Genomic DNA, 18,982 nt, shown 5'->3' with positions numbered 1-18,982 from the left:
CCACAGTTGGCATGAGGAGCCAAGCAAATATCGGGAACTAGCACTGCAGCTGTGGGAGCTGCCCTGGGGACAAGCAGGAGGGCCCAGAGGAGACATTCTGCACTGGGGCACGTGAGTTGCGAGGGTCTCATCCTCTCTTAAGTCCCCGTCAAAAAATATTCCCGGAGAAACAAAGCCGCCCCTGAAGCACAAAAGACTGGGGAGGAGTCCTGGGCCTTTGGCCCTGCACCAGTGTGGTGTCCCTGGGGTTGATGATGTGTCATTGGGCCCTCAGGAGGACTCATTAAACCAGCATTTCCAAAATGTCTGCTCTGAGAAAGACGTAAACAGTGTCTTCTAAGCACTAGCAGTCTCCCCGCTGCCTGGTGCCTGGCTGGCAGCTCCAGAGTGGGACCAGCCACCAGCTTCATTTATTGGGCACCACAACACCCAGCATTGCAGGAAAGGCCACTGAGGGAGGGCATGGTGCCCAAGGCTTGGTACTCACAGACAGGTGTTGTTGTCCAGTGAGTCGTGTCTGACTCTGCAACCCCATGGATTGCAGCATCCTAGGCTTCCCTGTCCTTCACCATCTCCCAGAGGTTGCTCAAACTCATGTCCATTGAGTCGGTGATGCCATCCAACCATCTCATCCTCTGTTGTCCCCTTCTCCTCCTGCATTCAATCTCCCAACATCAGGGTCTTTTCCACTGAGTCAGTTATTCACATCAGGTGGCCAAAGTAGTGAAGCTTCAGCATCAGTCCTTCCAATGAGTATTTAGGACTAATGTCCTTTAGGATTTTCTGGTTTGATCTCCCTGCAGTCCAAGGGACTCTCAAGAGTCTTCTCCAACACCACAGTTCAAAAACATCAATTCTTTGGCGCTCAGCTTTTTTTATAGTCCAGCTCTCACATCCACTGGAAAAACCATAGCTTTGAGTAGATGGACCTTTGCTGACAAAGTGATGTCTCTGCTTTTTAATACTCATCTAGGTTTGTGATAGCTTTTCTTCCAAAGACGCTGGTCTTTGAATTTCATAGCTGCAGCCAACATTTGCAATGATTTTGGAGCCCAGGAAAATAAAGTCTATCACCGTTTCCATTGTTTCCCCATCTATTTGCCATGAAGTGATGGGATCGGATGCCATGATCTCACAGATAGGTGAGAGCTTGGAAATGGTCAGTACTACGTGATCCCAAATACTAATCGCTGACAGCTGTAGCAGGGGCCTGAAAACATCACCTTGATCTTGTAGGGAGAAGGGGTGGTAGGGGGGAGTGTTGTGGATGCCATTGTAGAAGTTCCTGGATGCTAACCAGAGCTCTGTCACTGCCTAGCTCTATCAACTTTCTCTGGTATTTTTGGTTCTTTCCTTAGGGAATTTTCCCATAAGTGAGGTCATTGGGTCAAAGGGCACGGATGTTTCTGTGGTTCTCACGCCGCCGGGCTGCAGACGTCCCAGACCGATGGGTTCAGGCTACAGCGTGGCCCCAGCCCGGGGTGGGGCGGTGATCAGGGTGCCCCAGACGGTGTCCGTGGTGCCTTCCTGAAGGAGGCTGGGGGAGCAGGCAGGAGGTAAGCGCGTGTGAGCGTGCCACTCCGGAAAACAGACCGGCGAGCGGGGAGGCCGCTCAAGGCTGAGCCTGCTGGCTCCTGGATCGTCGCATCCTGCCATTTCCCTGGACACGCCTCTGTCACTCCGTGTTACGAAAACGCACAGATTTGAACGTTGAAAGAATTTCTCATTACGCCCCGAGATCCTGCCGCCCATTTGTAGGCTTCGGCTCTGCGCGCCGGGCAGGAACGTAGCCCCGCCCTCAAAGCCTGGGAAGGCGGGGCTCTCCCCGCTGAGCGAAGTCTCAGGGGAGACGTCAGGGGCGGGGCCGAGCGTGGCCCCTTCCCCCGGAGCCCGGCCCGGGGGCTCTGCCGGAGAGCGCGTCGAGGGCGGAGCCAATTCGGGCCCCTCCTACCCGGTAGCCGGCTGCCCAGCGCTAGCCGGTGACGGCGGTGGCAGCCGCGGCCGTGCTCTCGCCCCAAGTCGCCATTGCTGGGCCTCTCGAGCTGCCCCGCGCAGCTCCCTGGCCTCACCAAATAGAGCGAGGCGGCTGGCCTCACGACGCTGCCCTCAATCCGGCTCGCATCCTCCCCCGCGGCGTCAGGCAAGTCTCCGGCCGGCCCGGCCCGCGTCGTTGGCCTCCATGCCCGAAGGGGTGGGGGCGGCCTCCCGCAGGAGGGACCCGCATCTGGGAGAACCACTTCCACTTCCCAGCCCCAGAGGCTCCCGGGAGCTCGATCGTGAGCCGCCTGGTTCCCGCGTCCCCTCCAGTCCCAGCCGGGCTCCTCTCCACGTCCCCAAGGGGCCTGGCCAGGGACTTGGACCAGCAAATCAGCGCACCGATCACGCCCGCACCATAACTGGGGCCCACCAAGAGGTCGTCCCAGACCCCCAACCAAACCTGCTCTTCTGCTTTGTTGCCCCCCTCCCCAGAGTGCAGGGTCCCCAAAGGCTGCACCTGCCGGCTGCCCCAGCCCAACGAGAGAAGTGGACATGAGGTTGGCAGGTGGGTGGCTTCCACCGTGAAAGGGAGAGTCTTGGAAAGCAGACTCGGCTGGAGGCCCAGCTGCCCAGAGGTCTGTCTGGAAGGGCAGGGAGGGCGGGATTGGTGGGACCACTGGGTTTGTTGGGTTTTGCAGAAACACTCATGCTATGACCTTGAGCAAATCCTTTCACTTCTGAGGACTTCAGCTCCCAGCTCTTTCCATCGTAAGAAGAGGGGTACGATAGTCTGTTTCTGCCAAACGGGGTGACTGGCCACTCTCTGGAAAAAGAACTATGTGAGAGATGCCCCAAGGAGTGCAGCAGCTAGGTGGACAGGGAGATGCGGTGGTCTTAGAAAAGAAGCTGATCAAAGTGGCCTTGGGCTCGGATGGGAACCCACTGCCAGTTCTGCTGTTGCCTGGACAGTTGAGACAAAGCAGGTTTGGGGTCCCATCAGGGTGGACTTCCTAGTGGCAAAGGTTGCAGCACTATAAATGTATCCCAGGGAAGCTGGCCCATGAGGAACTGGCTGGGAAGATGTGGCCTCAAGAGTGGTCAGGGCTGGGCTGGGAAAACAAGAGTCACTGCTCTGTGAATGTCAGTTAAAGGCTGGGAGCAGAGGAGGGCACTTATACAGATAGTCAAGGCAGGAGGGAAGAGTGAGAAAAGGGTATGGATACAGGATTTGGAGATTTCCCAGTGTCATTCTGCAATGTTTTCACTTGCCGCACTGTATGAATGGAGGGATCATTTGCTGAAAGACAAAATACTGGAAGAATAGAGTTTGCTTATTTGGGGTAGAAGAGAGAAGGTGAGTTCTGTTTTAATATTTAGTTTGAGACACCTGTGAAATATCCAAATATCAATAGTAAAGTAGCAGTTGGCTATATAGATATGGCTCAGAAGACAGGATAGAGCCAGAGATAAATGTTAAGGACAAGGAGAATGGATGACATGATCCAGGAAGAGTCCATGGAAGGAGGTGAGAAGGCCATGTGGGACAGAAATCAGGACAAGCCCAGGTCTTCAGGGCAGTCTTGGAGGACAAGAAGGGTGAAGAGCATTGTATGGGCTTCCAGGGTGCCAGCCCAGAAGGGTTTCTGTGGGAGGGCTTCAGCCTAGAAACAACGAGGGCCCACAGGTAACCCTGGGGCGCTGACCCCAAGAAGGTCCTGGGCCAGGGGCCTTGGCAACAGGCTGTCCTATGGGGCTGATGGAGGCCCGAGCAGAGAGGAGGTGATCAGAAGACAGAGGGACCAGGAGGGAAGTCTATGCAAGGAGGGAGGAGCCAGCATATGCGACTCTGGAGGGGCCTCAGAGAAGGGGAAGGGAGCGGACAGAGGCCAGCGGCCAGCTGGGGATGTGATCCCCAAGGAGGACTGTCCTCCTGTGTCTTTGGAGGACGGGAGATGTTGACTATAGAGGACCAAGAGTAAGACAGAGTGAGCTATTCCAAGAACCCCAGGCAGGGTGGGGAGCTGGGCGCCCAGCTCACAGCAGGGGAAGGGAGGGCTCCCTGGCCTTCTAAAGGAGTAAGAGCCTTCTCCTCCATCATTGCAGGAGAAAGGAGGGCAGGATGGCAGGGACTCAAATGCATGGGGACCTCAGGGGTTAGGGGGCTTCTCCATTAGCATGGGAAGGGGGCAAAGTCCTCTCAAGCAGGGGCTCTGGAAAGCCCCTCCACACCACCAGGGAGAACCAAGCCAAGAGCCTTCCAGGTACAGCGGCCTTTCCTCCTTCACCCACCAGGAGCTGATCCCCCTCTCGTGCCTGGTGGGCAGCCGCAGGTCCCCCCCACCCCCGCTCCTGTTCTCCCATCCCTTCCTCCCCAGCGGATAAGGAGATACGCTCATGAGAAGGCCTGGGGTCGTCCGGGAGCTTGCTGCCCTCAGGTGGCCTAGTTCACGTCTGTCCTGCTTCCAGGCCCCCTTCGCATCGTGGCCCTTGTCATCACCGTGGCTGTCACCTGGATCGTAGTCAGCATCCTCCTTGGTGGCCTTGGCTTTCCTCGGATCCAGCAACTCTTCGCCAGTGAGTGTGGGACTTTCCCTCACCCTGCTACAAGGGTCGCTGGCAGCAGGCACCCAGACCTGTGGGCTGAGGCTCAGGATGGGGCTGGCAGTGGTCTGGTTTGTCTGTCTCCTCCTGGTGGGACACCGGGAGCTGTCCTCGCTGGTCTGTCTCTTGGTATCCGGCACAGCCTGACCCTTACCACCCAGTTGCTTTGGCTGGATACACCAATCCCCACTCATTAGAATTCATTCAGTTCAGTTGGAGTCACTGGGGGACAGGGGGGCTTCAGCTGAATCTTGGGGATGATGCCCTCGTTGGTCCCCAGAGGCTTTCCACTGGGTTCTGAGATGGGGAGGGAACTCGGCCCCTTCTTGCCGGGGACACCTCATCTCTAAGGACTTTTCACAAGTCCCATCTACCCTTTCCTGGAACAGAGAGCTTTGCATGTGAACGTTTAGACTTACCCAGGAATGTATGTGCCAGGGTCAGCCTGGCATAGCCCCTGGCCCCTGATCCTGGCTTGCCCTCCACATTGACTTCCTGGTACAGGACCAGGCTGCCCTACTAACAGAAACAACTCTCTGTACCCACAGGCCAAGAGAACTCAGTGACTGCAGGTAAGGTTCCTGTCACCTCACTGCTCCTGCAGTGTGCCTGCCCCCTCCGACCACCTTTGTGACAGCCGTGCTTGTACCCAGCCCACCAGGGTTTCTCTTCTCCATTTACCCCTCCCCATACTATAGCCCACTGGAGCTGCTTGCATGCTGGGAGTCCAGAGAACAAGTTACCTCCTTCCAGAATACCTAGGGGGCCAGGCATAGGATAGACATCGCCATTCTGAAAGGGAGGAATTGTAAGGAATAAAGAGGTCATCAGTCTCAAGCAAGTCCAAATCCCAGCAGGGCAGATCCATTCCATTTCAAAGCCTAAGAAGAATCCCTGGGCCTTTGAGGGGGTGGAGGTTGGCGGGGCTCTGGAATATAGGGGACAATCTTACCCTCCCTCTGGGTCCAAGCCAACTGTGGCCTCTGCAGCTATTGATCTGCCCTTGGAATTATCCTTCCTCCCTTCCATCCTTTGTCTGTCTCTCTCAGTCCAGCCTGGAAATGTTCCTACTTGTATACAAGTCTCAAAAACCTTGTTGATCTTTGGAATTCATGGGGGTCTAAGCTATAGACAAGAGAGTCCTCCAGATCATTCCTGGATAACATCTCTCTCTCCTGGCTTCTGCTGACACAGCTGAATGGGTCCACAAGTCACCCGCCTAGCTCTTAACAAACAGTTGTCCAGCTACACCCTGGGTGTTGTCTTCTGAGCTTGCCCTTCTCTCTTTTTTTTTTTTTTTGCAATATGGTTAGGCTGAGAGTTTTCCAGACCTTCACATTCTGGTTCTTTCATGCTTAACTGGCCTGTCTTCCCTCCCATGTTATTGTGAGCAACAAGGAGAAATCCTCAACACTCTGCTTAGAAATCTCCAAGTTCAGCCTTCACAAGTTGTACCTTCCACAAAACACTAGAACACAATTTGGCCAAGTTCCTTGCCACTTGATGACAAGGGTGGCCTTTTGGCCAGTGTCCCAGAACACATTCCTCATTTCTGTCAGAGAGCTCACCAGAAGCACCTTTAGCATTCACATTTCTAGTGACATTCTGGGCACAGTGATATGTGTATTCTCCATGAGGGTAGCAGCTTTCTCTACTGTTCTCCCTTCTTTCTGAGCCCTTAGCAGAATTACCTCCAATGGCTGTATGTCTACTAACAGTCTCTTCAAGGCAATCTAGACCTTTTCCAAGAAGTACCTCAGAATCCTACACCCTCTACCCATTACCTGGTTGGAAAACCATTTCCACATTTTGGGGGATTTATTACAGTAGCACCCCACTTCCTGGTCTCTGTATCAATTTCCTGGGGTGGCCACACCAAAATGGCAGAAACTGGGTGGCTTAAACAGTAGAAGGATATTCTTTCTGTTCCAGAAGCTCCAAGTCTGAGATCTAGGTATTGAAAGGCTACTCTCATCCCAGAGGCTCCAGGGGAGGCTCCTTCTGGCATCTTCCAGCTTCTGGTAGCCCCAGGTGGCCCCTGGCTTGTGACTTCATCCCTTCTGTCTCAGCGCCCATCTTCACATGGCCTTCTCCTCCACGTCTGTGTCTTCTGTCTTCTGGGACCACACATCATTAGATTTAAAGTGATTAGTGAAGTCGCTCAGTTGTGTTCAACTCTTTGTGACCCCATGGACTGTAGCCTACCAGGCTCCTCTGTCCATGGGATTTTCCAGGCAAGAGTACTGGAGCGGGTGGCCATTTCCTTCTCCAGTCATTAGATTTAGGGCCCACCCTATTCAAGGGTGATCACCTCTAAATGAATTATAATGTCAGTTACCTTGTTTCCACTGACGGTCACGTTTTGAGGTCCTGGGGCTTCAGAACCTCTTCTGTGGAAACACAATTCACCTCGTAACACACCATCCTCCTGGCGGCTCTCCTACTATCCTCTGTTCTCCCACCAGTGGCCAAAGAGCCTCCCTAAGGGTCCCTGACTTCAACCTGAGCCATGTCTCCTCCGCACGCCAGTCCCCTGGTCTGTGATCACTCATTCGTCCCTATGGGCTGGCCTGACCACCCCCTCTCAGGTGTCCAGTGCCCCCAGGGCCAGGGCCAGGAGTCACGCTGGTTGTCCCCACAGAGCCGCGGGCCAGGAAGTACAAATGCGGTCTGCCCCAGCCGTGCCCTGAGGAGCACCTGGCCTTCCGTGTGGTCAGCGGTGCTGCCAACGTCATTGGACCCAAGATCTGCCTGGAAGACAGGATGTGAGCCTCTCGGGACGGGGCCAGGGTGGGGCAGGGAGGGAAGCAGGGGCTGCATGCCATTGATGGGCCATTGGAAAGCTCTGTCCCCCTGCCAGGCTCATGAGCAGTGTCAAGGACAACGTGGGCCGGGGATTGAACATTGCCCTGGTGAATGGTGAGTTCCCCATGGAGCAGAGACACAAAGCCGGGTAGCAGCCTGCCACCCTCTGTCCACATGCCCACTCCAGGAAGTCCCAGGGGGGCCTGGGGCGGTAGGGGGCAGTGTGTGGGAGCTGAAGGTGCCACAGAAGAGGTGACCCAATGGACAAGATCAAGGTAGCAGTGAAGATCTCGAACTTTCCAGGGATGGGAGGCTGCTGCCTGGGGAGCCCCCGGAGGGCCGCCAATGTCTGGCAGCCTTGGGTGGGTCCTGGCATGTGAACCAACAGCACAGTGGTGGGCATTCACATGTTGGGGGTGTTGGGGGGAGCTTCTGGAAGGGCTGCTGATTTGGGGGCTCTGGGTGGCATCACCCTGGCAGCTCCTGCAGCAGTGCCCAATTCTTCCCTCTACCCAGGGGTAAATGGAGACCTCATCGAGGCCCGCGCCTTTGACATGTGGGCGGGAGGTGAGTCAGGCTGCCACTACCACTTTCTGACTGTGGGTGGAATGACAGCTCCTTTGCCCTGAATGCTGTTGCCCTCTGTAGGTTTCCCCGGGCAGCTCAAATGCTCCCTTGCCTTCAGAAAAGGTGGGGAGAAGGACCGGTATATGGTCAGGGCTTTGGCCCTGGCTTCTTGTTTTCTGGGCTTCCCTGGTGGCTCAGATGGTAAAGCATCTGCCTGCAATGTGGGAGACCTGAGTTCGATCCCTGGGTCGGGAAGATCCCCTGGATAAGGGAAATGGCAACCCACTCCAGTACCCTTGCCTGGAGAAATCCCATGGACGGAGGAACCTGGTGGGCGACAGTCCATGGGGTCACAAAGAGTCGGCCGTGACTGATCGACTTCCCTTTTTCTTTCTTTCCTTACTTGTTTCCTAAACTCTTCTATTTCTTCTTATTTGGTTCCTAAACTCACTTGGCGACCTGGCTTGGCATGAATCCCTGGCCCACTCCCTGCTTTAGTTTCCTCATTTGGAGAACGGGTTGATGAGGGAGGGGTGCTCAGAGGTGGCCAATGCTCCATGGGACCTGTTCCCCCAGATGTCAACGACCTGCTGAAGTTCATCCGGCCGCTTCACGAAGGCACCCTAGTGTTTGTGGCTTCCTACGACGACCCAGCCACCAAGTAAGTGATGGCCGAGGCTGCCTCAGCCTCATCCGTCTAGGGTCACGGCTCACCTCTCTTCCTTCTGTGCGGCAGGATGAATGAAGAGACCCGGAAGCTTTTCAGTGATCTGGGCAGCAAGAACGTCAAGGACCTGGCCTTCCGGGACAGCTGGGTGTTTGTGGGGGCCAAGGGTGTGCAGAATAAGAGCCCCTTTGAGCAGGTATGGGCACAAAGCCTGGTAGCCCCACTGCCTGGCCCAGGGCAGTCTGCCCACCCCTCTGGCCTGCATCCTCCAAGGTCCCCTTCTGTTCATGCCACGGCCTTCCCTGAATTCTGCTCAGCACACCTGCCCCCTGCCCCATGGTGATCCTGGCTCTGTACAAGGAGGGCAGTAATTTTGATCTCTCTCTTGTCTGGATTTCCCCCTAAAGAACCTTTGAATGGCAAAGCTTTCACGTGAGCAAGAGTCACAGTTAAGACACCTCCCTCCCATATATCTTCAAGATGCTCACCAGACATCTTGGCAGTCGTTTGGTTAAGATTCCATGCTTCCACTGCCAGGGGCAGGGGGCAAGGGGCATGGGTTCTATCCCTGGTCAGGGAACTGAGGTCCCTCATGCCATGTGGTACAGCACCACCCCCAACCCCAAAAGATTCTCAGTGATGTCCCATCCCTTCCAAACCCAGGACCCCAGTTCAACCTGTACACCATGCTCCTCAGCTGCCCTCATTGGGAGGCCCCCTGCCCCCAAACCCTGCTCCCCACAACAGGGCAAGGCAAACAGGCCATTCCAGTGGTTTCTGGAAGGCTCCAGCTGCCAAAAGAGCAGCTCAGCTCCCAGACAAGAAATGTCCCTTTGGGCCTCACTCTTGGCTCCCTGTGGGTGAGGTGAGGGCTGGGACACGCCCTGTCCTTCCCTTCCCAGCATGGGCCAAGCCCACCTGAGTTCTGAGAACCTGACCCCCTCCAGCTGTAAGGGGACAGCTGCTGCCATCTTTAGCTGAAAACACTGAGGCACTGGCAGACAGGGCTGGGTGTCCAGAAAATGCCCGCTTGGTTGACCCCAGCCAGAGAAGATGGAGGGTCTGTCTGGCCCCGGTGACCGAGGATGAGTCCATGCCTTCTTCTACCCCACAGCATGTGAAGAATAGCAAGCACACCAATAAGTACGAAGGCTGGCCTGAGGCGCTGGAAATGGAGGGCTGCATTCCCAGGAGGCCCGCAGCCAGCTAGGGGCCAGACTCACAGATGAAACTGAGTAAGGCTGCGTGTGCCCGGCCCCTGACGAGGCGCCAGCACAGGGCTGAGGCCCCGACCCCACGCCCAGCACATCGGGGCTTTGAGGTGGTGACCAGTGACCAGACCGTGACCAGTAGTGGGGGCTGCCCAGAGGACCCGTCACACTTTGTGTCTGCGGGGAACCCCAAGTACCTGTCTCCTTTTCCGAAAGCTGCTCCCCTAGTCCACCCCCAGCCAGGCAAGTCCCAAGCACTTGCAGCCCCAGGTTTGGTAGTGGCTACCTAAAAGGTTTGGGCACCTTCCAGAACCTCTGCATCCCAGAGTGCCTTGCGGCTCCATGGGCCAGGCCTGTTTCCAGCATGATTCGTCATGCTGGGCCACCTGGCCACCTCCAGGGAGGGGCGGCCACCTTGGAGCCAGGCCAACTGTGTGCTGAAGTTGCGGCCTGATGGCAGTCTCTGGAGTGGCAGGTGGCCACCCCTGTGGTTGGTCAGAGGACCTGCCTTCTCCATGACCTCTTAATAAACTGGTGGCCCCCAATAGGATGAAGTGTGTTCAGCGGGGGGAGTCAGGGGTGTTGGTGTCCTGGGGGAGGGACACGTCCCTGAGGCTCAACCAACTCTCCTCCACACCCTTCGTAGTGGCCTGTGTCTCCAGGGCACATATCATCCACAGGCCCCTCTGCCAAGTGGACATCCCTGTAGCCTTGCCTGGAAAGCTGATTCTGGCTGCCGGAAACTGGCTGAATCCCTTGAACACAGGCCTGTAGGGACAGAAGTGGGGATTCAAATCAACCCAAGAGGCTTCCCCCTCCCACCCCGGCTCCCTCAAGAGCTGGTGCGTCTCCCCGCAGCGCTCAGCTTTAGATCCCTTTGAAATCAGGGCATGAGAGATCAAGATAGGGGGGCTATTTGGCACTTCTCAGAGATCACAGCTCTATTTCCCTGCATTGGGTGAGAACCAGCAAGAAATGATAAGGAGTTTTGCTGGAAAAGTACACAAAGCAGCACAGAAATGGCCTGGTGTCAGGAAAAGGAGGGAAGTCAGTTTGGACTTCACAGGTAGAGGAATCAATTGGGCACCAGCCAGGTCACATTGAGGGTACCATGGCGGGGGGCAGTGGACGTTTGAGTCCCCCTCTAGGGGTTAAGTGCTGCCAGAGTGTGAGTGCATTATCAGAAAATGAAGGTATTTAAGGAGGCACAGAAGAGAGAGAGTCCCGGGATGGCCCAGGAGGAGAGGCTGTGGCTGTGGGGCTGTGGTCACAGCCATGAAGGGTCAGGGAGTTGCAGACGTGAGGGCAGCCTGTTGCTTGCCTGGGAGATGGTGATCACACGAGCTGAAGACCAGCCTGACCCCGTGCCAAGAACTTGAGGTATTTGCATTTCTACATCAACTTTGTTTTTTAGAGTTTTAGGTTCCCAGCAAAGTTGAGCAGAAAGTCCAGAGTTCCCTCATACCCAGCCTCCACTGAAACATCATCACCACCCAAAACCCAGGGTGGACATTGGGGTTCCCTCTTGGTGTCATGCACTCTGTTTGACAAGTGTTTCATAACGACAAGTGATGGTTGAGTCACTAAGTCATGTCTGACTCTTCCAACCCCATGGACTGTAGCCTGCTAGGCTTCTCTGTCCATGGGATTCTTCAGGCAAGGATACTGGAGTGGGTTGCCATTTCCTTCTCCAGCGAATCTTTCCGACCCAGGAAATCGAACCCAGGTCTCCTGCATTGCAGGCAGATTCTTTACCAAGTCAGCTACGAGGGAAGATGCAACGACTGAGTACTTACCATTATAGTATCGTCTATGTTATTCATCTTTTTTAACCTTCTATTATGGACATTTCCAACATCCTCCAAAGTAGAGAGAACAGTCTGATGGATCTGGATGTACCCATTGGGACTGCCACAAGGATCAACATGTGGCCAGTGATTCATCTGCATGTATTACCTGCTCAGTCGTCACAGCAACCCCAGTGAGCAAGTGCTGCTGTGACCCCCGTTTAGAGAAGAAAAATGGTCCCTGGTATACTTAGGAAAGCTTCCCTGGGGCTGGGAGGTTAGAAGCCAGCTAAATAGGGCTCCACAAAGTTAGTGACTCGCCCCAAATGCAATGCACCTTAGTCAAGGGACGAACTGCAAGGCTGGGAGGTGCCTCTTATCAACCGCTATGCCAGCTGACCTGCCCCAGACCTTCATCGCTTGCACCGGATTCACACAGATGGAAGCGGCAGGCAGGCCAGCTTTATCCCCACATGGCCCAACACAGGCCAGGATGCTGACAATGGGTGGTGTGCAGCCTGCCAGACCTTCCAAAGTAGAGGACCATCTTTCTACACCCAGTGGTCCTCCTCCACCAGGGTTTTGTCCCCCAGGCCTACCCTCAGGAGTTAAGACATCCTCAGTTACAAAGAGCCAGGGTCCCAACCCAACTGGCACATGCAAAAATAAAGCCACGATAGCAGAAGGAGGCTGAATTTTCCTGTAACAGACCCCCAACACCTACGGGTGAGTCCAGCTCCAGTCATGTCCTCAGGGCTCTCGTATGTTAGCTCCCCCCTTTTTTTGTGTGTTCGTGTCTTTTTCAAACGTGCTGACTTCCCGGGCAGGGGGAGCAACCCCAGCAAGAAAGAGTTCCCATTTTCCCAGTCCCTAGGGAACTACCTCTCATTGGTCCAGACTGGATTATGGGTTTATCTTTGCCTCAATCTGTGTGGCTCTGATTGGCTACCTCTGTGTCATGCACCCCCCAAGAGGCCAGCACTGGGGTCATCTACATGCAAACCTGTGTACCAAGAGTGGAAGAGAGATGGCCCCCTAAAGAAAACTCAGGCACCACAACCTGTAGCTGGGCTTGTAAGAATGCCAGTTGTCACTACATTTCCCGGTAAATACCAAATGCATCCCATATTCATGCTTGCATAGAATATGCCTTCCGTGCCTGCTAATTTATCACAGTCTTCCTGGAGGCCCCTGCCTGGAAAGCAGGAGGTAAGTCCACCTCTCAGGGTCATCACTGTGCCCTGTTAGTGGGATGGCGGTGGGTCTCCCATCTGAAGTGCTCTAATGTTGTTTTAGCTGTAACTATCATTTGTTCCATCTCTTTTCTTGGTCCAGATGACTTCTCCTTTGGAACTAGATATCTTTGACTGACTCATAGAGACCTTCCTTCTCTTCTGGGGTAAATTATTAATCCTCAAAACTTAACTACAAACATCCTTGGTTTTTTTTCGTTGTTGTTGTTGTTGTTCAGTCACTAAGTCATGTCCAACTATTTGTGACCCCATAATTTTAATTTAGCCACCCCTTTTTCCTGGAGGGAAGGCCTCCAAATTCCTTTAGGTCAGACACCCCCCCACCAGCCCCCTCTGGCTTTTCAGGGCAGGCTGGAGAGACTAATGATAACGGGGAGCAGCCTTCTAACTACATTTGTTCTCCTTGACCCCTGACACCAATTCTCATCCGGTTGGGAATATAAAAATGAAGGGTTCCTCAAGGGTGAACACATTGTTTAGGTTTTCCATCCCCAGTGTTCAGCTGATCCATCCCCCTTCTCTCTCTGGCCACTTTTACCCCATCCTCATACAAGGACAGCACCACTGCTCCTTTGCAAAATTGCAGTCTTCAACCTAGCATGTGCCCTCTCACCTGTGCCACCCTGCTTCCATCAGGACCTCTCAACCCCATTTGAGAGGGACAGTACAGACTTTCTGGGATACTAAGTCAACACACACAAAAGGCTTATGTCTTAACTGAGACTAAAGAACAGCCTAGAGCTACAGCTCTGAATGTTTCTTGATCACTGACATAAACCCTCTTGAGTGTGCACCCCACCATGTGTGTCTATCTGCTTACACATCACATGAATGTACTAATCTGAACTTTATAACACACACACATACAGTTCTCAATAAATAAGGCTAAATTAAAATTAATAGGTTTTTATTTAGATGATTACAGTTATTTGTTGGGAAAATAAAAATAGATATGCTACAGGTCTTTTTGGACATTCTCTACGATGTGTCTTAGCAACCTTCTTGGGGCAAGAACCTGCAACTTTGGGCACCACTGGCCTCCATCACAGCCCTGACAAGACGTTCTTCCAGAGCAGTGGGTAGCTATTGTCCCGCTGCCTGACTGCGGTTGCCCAGCAACCTTTGGGAACATACAAATCTCCTTTGATTCTACACTTGTTCACTGTCTTCTCACATCCATGTTCTACACCCTCACCACCTTTTTGCCCTTCCTTATGCCATGTGTTTGCATTCCTTCTCCGTGAAACCTTAGGACCTTGCTGGTGGCCCCAAGTAGTTTTGAAACCTCCGGACCCTGCTGGTGGCCCCAAATAGTTTTGAAACGTTCAAAAATCCACTGATCTTTCACAGAGTGGAAACAGGCGTTCGGTCATTGCTTGAACGTAGGAAGGTGGAACATGGCCGAGACTGGGTCCCAGAGTCTGGGTCCTTCAGAGTCGGCCCTCTGGCTACAGGGCTAGCGCCCAGAGCAGGCACGTGACAGAAACCCTGATTCCCGGGTCCCGCCACTAAGCAGCAGCTCCCGGGCGTCCTAGCTTGGCTAAGGGCTAAGCATGTGTCCCACTGCCCCCAGAGGTCGCAGCGTGGTTGGGAAGGAGTGGGGTGCCTACCGGTGCGGGTCGCCCTGGCAGCGACCACAGAAGACTGGGATACGCGTCTCGCTAGCCACACGAGATAGCGCCCAGCGCCAACCCACAGCGACCCGGAAGGCGGCCAGACCCGCGCGCGCGCACGCAGACTCGTCGCTCCCGTGTTACGTCACATCCGGTCTAGGCCCGCCCCGACGGTGAGAGGTGAGGGGACAGCCGTGGGGTAGGAGGGGCGGGAGCGTGGGGCGGAGGCGGAGGAGGTGCTTCGTCGGGCTCGGGGCGGAGCCCCGGCTGCCAGTGCTCGCGGGCGTCCGCCGGCCCTGCAGGCGCTGGCTCCGGCGCCGAGTTTCCGGGCCGCCGAGGCAGGTGAGAGCCTCAGGCCAGAAGGGCGGTCGGAAGGCGACTTCTGGCTCCGGCCAGTTTCCTCCCTCGCTTGCTGTGGCGGCCGGGCGCCACGGAGAAGGGTCGCCGCCGGGCGTTCGTGCAGCCGCCGGGACCGGGAGTGGCGTGAAGGATCCCGGGGCCGCCCGGGCGGATCTCCGGCCTGCCGGCTGCAGGGCGCTCCTCCCCCTCTCCCTCCCCAATTTCTGCCTGAGCTCTGATCCGTCCTGTCCGACAACTTCCGGACTCCCAGGTAGGGAGGAGCCCCGGGTCAGCACTGCCAACTGCACCGACACCGAACACTAGGCCAGTGAGGGGAAAACCTGCTGACCCGGGGTTCCCTCCCTCGTTTGGGGGCGTATCTGCCCAAACTCTCCTGGCACCTCAAGCAGAAATGGTGGGATCTGGGCCGGATCCCCCATACAGTGACTCAAAGCCACCAGCAGTACTGGAACGACGGGGTACATGGCCATTCACCTCCTCTGCCTTCTGAACTGGTTCACACCAGACCGGTGGCTTCAGTCCCAGGTGCCTTCGTTTCTTCCCTGTGAGTCCCCTCCACTGTACTTCTGCTCCCTCTGGTTTTCCTGCCTCCCTCTTCAGCGGTGGGACCCAAGGCTGGATCAAGGCCTCCAGGGTAAGTAACCCAAATGCCAAGCCAGGAGAGGCTATGGCATCCCAGGGTGGTAGAGGATGACTTTCTCAGGGATGAGCCTTCTGCTGAACCAGCCCTCCACCACCTACTTCCACTGCTCCCCAGTCTCAAATGAGACTATCCCCGATAGGATCTAGAGACGCAGGGGCCTCTTCCAAGACTCGGACAATGCCAGGCATGAGTCAGTCAACAGTAAGGATGAAGAATTACTGTGTCCTCATCTTGGTTGCCCCAGTTCCTGCAGGACAATAGGGTGCGGGCTGCCCAAATTAAGTGGAAAGAGGCAAAGGTCCTTCTTTCCCCTTGAGGCAGCCCACCCCTCTAGAAACACTCCTCAAGGGTAGTTCTAGGCTCTGGTAGGGGTCCACGTGGGCATGGGAGGAATCCCTGAACTCTGATCAGAGCCTCTCAGATGGCACAGTGGCTCTAGGAGCTCCAATTCTGGGCCTGCCAGGGGAGTGAGAGCTCTGACAGAAAGAGGAGAAACCTCTCAGTGGACACATGGCCCTATCTGATCCCTTTCTGCTACCCCTTCTGGCAACTTCCCTGGGGAGAGAGGGACCTGCTTCCTCCCAGAACCTCCATCTTGCCCCTGTCCACACAGCAGCACCGTTCACATGGCAGTGGTGAACATCAGCACATGGGGCCTTTGGCCCGGGGGTCACCCGCTGCCCACACCACTTTGCCGGCTGCTCTCTGCTGGTCAGATGACACTCAGATGCCATGAGCTGGCCTGCTCTCATCGGGCCTGCTTCCTGGGCATCCCTGGGCCGTCCTTCAGAGATTTCCTCCTCGTTGTGGTACTGCCACAACTGTGCCTCAAAGCAAGTGGGGCACAGTCTAGTGGTGACAAGATTGGGGCTGATCCCCTGGTGTCAGGCCATCTCTGAATTGTGGAAATAAGCCTGAATCAGCAGGCCGGAGGCAAAGTTCTACTTGTCGCTGCCCCTTCTGAGGAAGCTTGAGGCAGTTGTGACTGGGGAAGGGACACCCGAATGGCACTCAAGGGCCATCCCCAGGCTTGCAGCAAGGGACCCTGCTGAGTCTCCCAGCAGTGGGCTTCTTGGTCATGCTCCTGGGCTCACAGCTGCTCGCCCTCACCAGCCACCACCATGTCCCTTCTCTTCTCAGGAAGAGCTCTACTATCAAGAAAGGGAGCCCAGCACCAGACCTCGCCCATGGACCCTTCTGAGGACCACCCAACGGCACCAGCAAGGCTGGTCTCCTAAGCCACAGAAGGCCTGTGTGCCTCACCATTGGGAAGGAGCCATGGTGTTTAGGAGTGGTGAAGGCGGCTCCCTGCTGTGGCCTGGCCCAGAAGGGGGCACTGGTTGCACGGGCCCCCAAAGCATGCTCAGGGCCACCCTGCTGCTTGTCAGCCTGCTGTGGGGGGCCCGGGGAACAGCCAGTGCCAGTCTCAGCCCGGCTCTGGGCCATCCCATGCCCCTGACCAGGGGCCGCTACCTGAGCATTGGAGATGGCTCTGTGATGGAGTTTGAGTTCCCAGAAGAGAGTGAGGGCATCATTGTGATCACAAGCCAGTACCCAGGCCAGGGCAACGGGACAGGACCCAGCCCCATGCTGAGGGTCACCTCCCTGGACCCAGAGGTGCTGGCCATCAAGAATGTGAGTGCTATAGCCTGGGGCGGTGGCGGCAGCTTCGTGGTAAGCATCCGCTCAGGCCTGCCTGGGATAGCCCCACTCCACATCCAGCTCACGGACCCCCGAGAGGCCCCGCCCAGGCTGATCGAAGAGCGGAGAGATTTCTGCATCAAGGTCTCACCCGCTGAAGACACCCCCATCACCCTTGGCACTAACCTGGTCCACTTCTCAGAGAACCCAATCCTCTACTTGCTCCTGCCTCTTATCTTTGTCAATAAGTGTTCATTTGGGTGCAAAGTGGAGCTCGAGGTACTGAAAGGGCTCTTGCAGAACCCCCAGCCCATGCTGCTGGGCCTTCTGGGCCAGTTCCTAGTCATGCCCTTCTATGCTTTTCTGATGGCTAAGGTCTTCATGCTGCCCAAGGCCCTGGCTCTGGGCCTCATCATCACTTGCTCGTCGCCCGGCGGCGGGGGGAGCTACCTCTTCAGCCTCCTCCTTGGAGGGGACGTCACTCTGGCCATCTCTATGACTTTCATCTCAACGGTGGCTGCCACCGGCTTCCTGCCGCTGTCCTCAGCCATCTACAGTCGCCTGCTCAGCATCCATGAAACACTCCATGTGCCCGTTTCCAAGATCCTGGGGACCCTGCTGTTCATTGCCATCCCCATTGCAGCAGGCGTGGTAATCAAGTCCAAGCTCCCCAAGTTCTCGCAGCTGCTGCTGCATGTCATCAAGCCCTTCAGCTTTGTGCTGCTCCTGGGTGGCCTCTTCCTGGCCTACCGCATGGGGGTCTTCATCCTGGCAGGTGTCAGGCTGCCCATCGTGTTGGTGGGCTTCACAGTGCCCCTGGTCGGCCTCCTGGTGGGCTACGGCCTGGCCACGTGCCTGAAGCTGCCAGTGGCCCAGCGGCGGACTGTCAGCATCGAGGTGGGGGTGCAGAACAGCCTGCTGGCCTTGGCCATGCTGCAGCTGTCCCTCCGCCGCCTCCAGGCTGACTATGCCTCCCAGGCCCCTTTCCTTGTGGCACTCAGTGGCACCTCGGAGATGCTGGCCTTAGTAATTGGCCACTTTATCTATAGCAGCGTGTGCGCCGTACCCTGAGGCCCCCTGGGTCAAGCTTTCACCAGGCACCCCTAGCCCCCAACCTCCACCAACTGTCCCCACCATTCTTGTGTACCAAAGGCCTTTAGTTCTCATGCACTATGCACTCAGAAAAAAAAATCCAGGCTTATTTTTTTTACTCGTTTTTTATTCTCCAGCTTTCAGTGCCAAAGAGGCCATGCTGAGTTCTGTAAGCGGGCACCGCCCAGAAAATATATTTCAATAAAACAGAAGCAAGCTTGGGTGTCATGCTGTCTTTGCCCTCTGAGGCCTGCGGGTCGGGGAAGGAAGGGCGTGGTGTGGCCAGGTAGGTGTGGGCCAGGGTGGAGGGCTGGCCTGGGCGACACAGTGACCTCTGGCCAGATTTAGCCCTCCTCGCCCCTGCATCGCCTCTGAGAGCTGTGTATCTGTTCTAGAAGGAGCAGTGGGAAAGGCAGAGGCCTGACTCCCCCACCAGATCCCAAGCTCAGTTGCTTTTCCACAGGTGGACTAAAAAGAACGCCGCCGGGTGGTGAAGCGAGCTCGGCGGGGCCGGGTCTTCTGCAGGCTCCTGAGAGGCAGGGGATGGGATGGGCATCAGCGTTGACCTGCTCTGCCCACGGGCGGTGGCGCGCGAACTCCCGGCCCGCCGTCTCCCCGGGCCCAGCTCCCCAACTCCTTCGAGCGGGCCCGACTGGTCCCTCCACCCTTTACCACTCTTCGCGGGCTTCCGGGCTCCGTCGCCCCGGGGTCCGCGGAGGACAGTCCAGCTTGTGGCGGGAGGGGCCTGCGACGCCGGCGGGGCGG

The 18,982-nt window shown here is 56.0% G+C and overlaps 2 protein-coding genes across 6 annotated transcripts; both read left to right on the top strand.

Annotated features, from left to right (window-relative positions):
* Positions 1 to 1,959: 1,959 nt before the first annotated feature.
* On the top strand, positions 1,960 to 10,376 carry FAM3A (FAM3 metabolism regulating signaling molecule A). The gene is made up of 10 exons (XM_040265581.1): positions 1,960 to 2,140; positions 2,470 to 2,542; positions 4,444 to 4,551; positions 5,127 to 5,150; positions 7,220 to 7,343; positions 7,439 to 7,497; positions 7,900 to 7,950; positions 8,527 to 8,611; positions 8,687 to 8,813; positions 9,732 to 10,376. Exons 2-10 carry the CDS (start codon positions 2,530 to 2,532, stop codon positions 9,825 to 9,827), a joined length of 687 nt encoding a protein of 228 aa, XP_040121515.1. The 5' UTR covers positions 1,960 to 2,140; positions 2,470 to 2,529; the 3' UTR covers positions 9,828 to 10,376.
* Positions 10,377 to 11,528: 1,152 nt separating this feature from the next.
* SLC10A3 (solute carrier family 10 member 3) lies at positions 11,529 to 18,441 on the top strand. Of its 5 annotated transcripts, XM_040265511.1 has the most exons (4): positions 11,529 to 12,824; positions 12,951 to 13,014; positions 14,442 to 14,661; positions 16,625 to 18,441. In XM_040265511.1, the coding sequence occupies exon 4, from the start codon at positions 16,763 to 16,765 to the stop codon at positions 18,194 to 18,196; it is 1,434 nt and encodes a 477-aa protein (XP_040121445.1). In that variant the 5' UTR covers positions 11,529 to 12,824; positions 12,951 to 13,014; positions 14,442 to 14,661; positions 16,625 to 16,762; the 3' UTR covers positions 18,197 to 18,441. The 5 variants fall into 5 exon arrangements, with proteins under 5 accessions (XP_040121445.1, XP_040121444.1, XP_040121443.1 ...); XM_040265510.1 differs by having other exon boundaries at positions 12,951 to 14,661; XM_040265509.1 differs by having other exon boundaries at positions 11,529 to 13,014.
* Positions 18,442 to 18,982: the final 541 nt, after the last annotated feature.

This window comes from Oryx dammah, unplaced genomic scaffold, assembly GCF_014754425.2.
Source record: "Oryx dammah isolate SB20612 unplaced genomic scaffold, SCBI_Odam_1.1 HiC_scaffold_23, whole genome shotgun sequence".
Lineage (NCBI taxonomy): Eukaryota > Metazoa > Chordata > Mammalia > Artiodactyla > Bovidae > Oryx > Oryx dammah.
This window is presented reverse-complemented; position numbering and strand designations above follow the sequence as displayed.

What these genes read in the sequence shown, in the direction of transcription:
- FAM3A (XM_040265581.1), top strand. An exon ending in AGAGAACTCAGTGACTGCAG is followed by an intron (nt 5,151 to 7,219) that starts GTAAGGTTCCTG and finishes TTGTCCCCACAG; the next exon opens with AGCCGCGGGCCAGGAAGTAC. An exon ending in ATCTGCCTGGAAGACAGGAT is followed by an intron (nt 7,344 to 7,438) that starts GTGAGCCTCTCG and finishes TCCCCCTGCCAG; the next exon opens with GCTCATGAGCAGTGTCAAGG.
- SLC10A3 (XM_040265511.1), top strand. Translation starts at nt 16,763, where the DNA reads ATGGTGTTTAGGAGTGGTGAAGGCGGCTCCCTGCTGTGGCCTGGCCCA.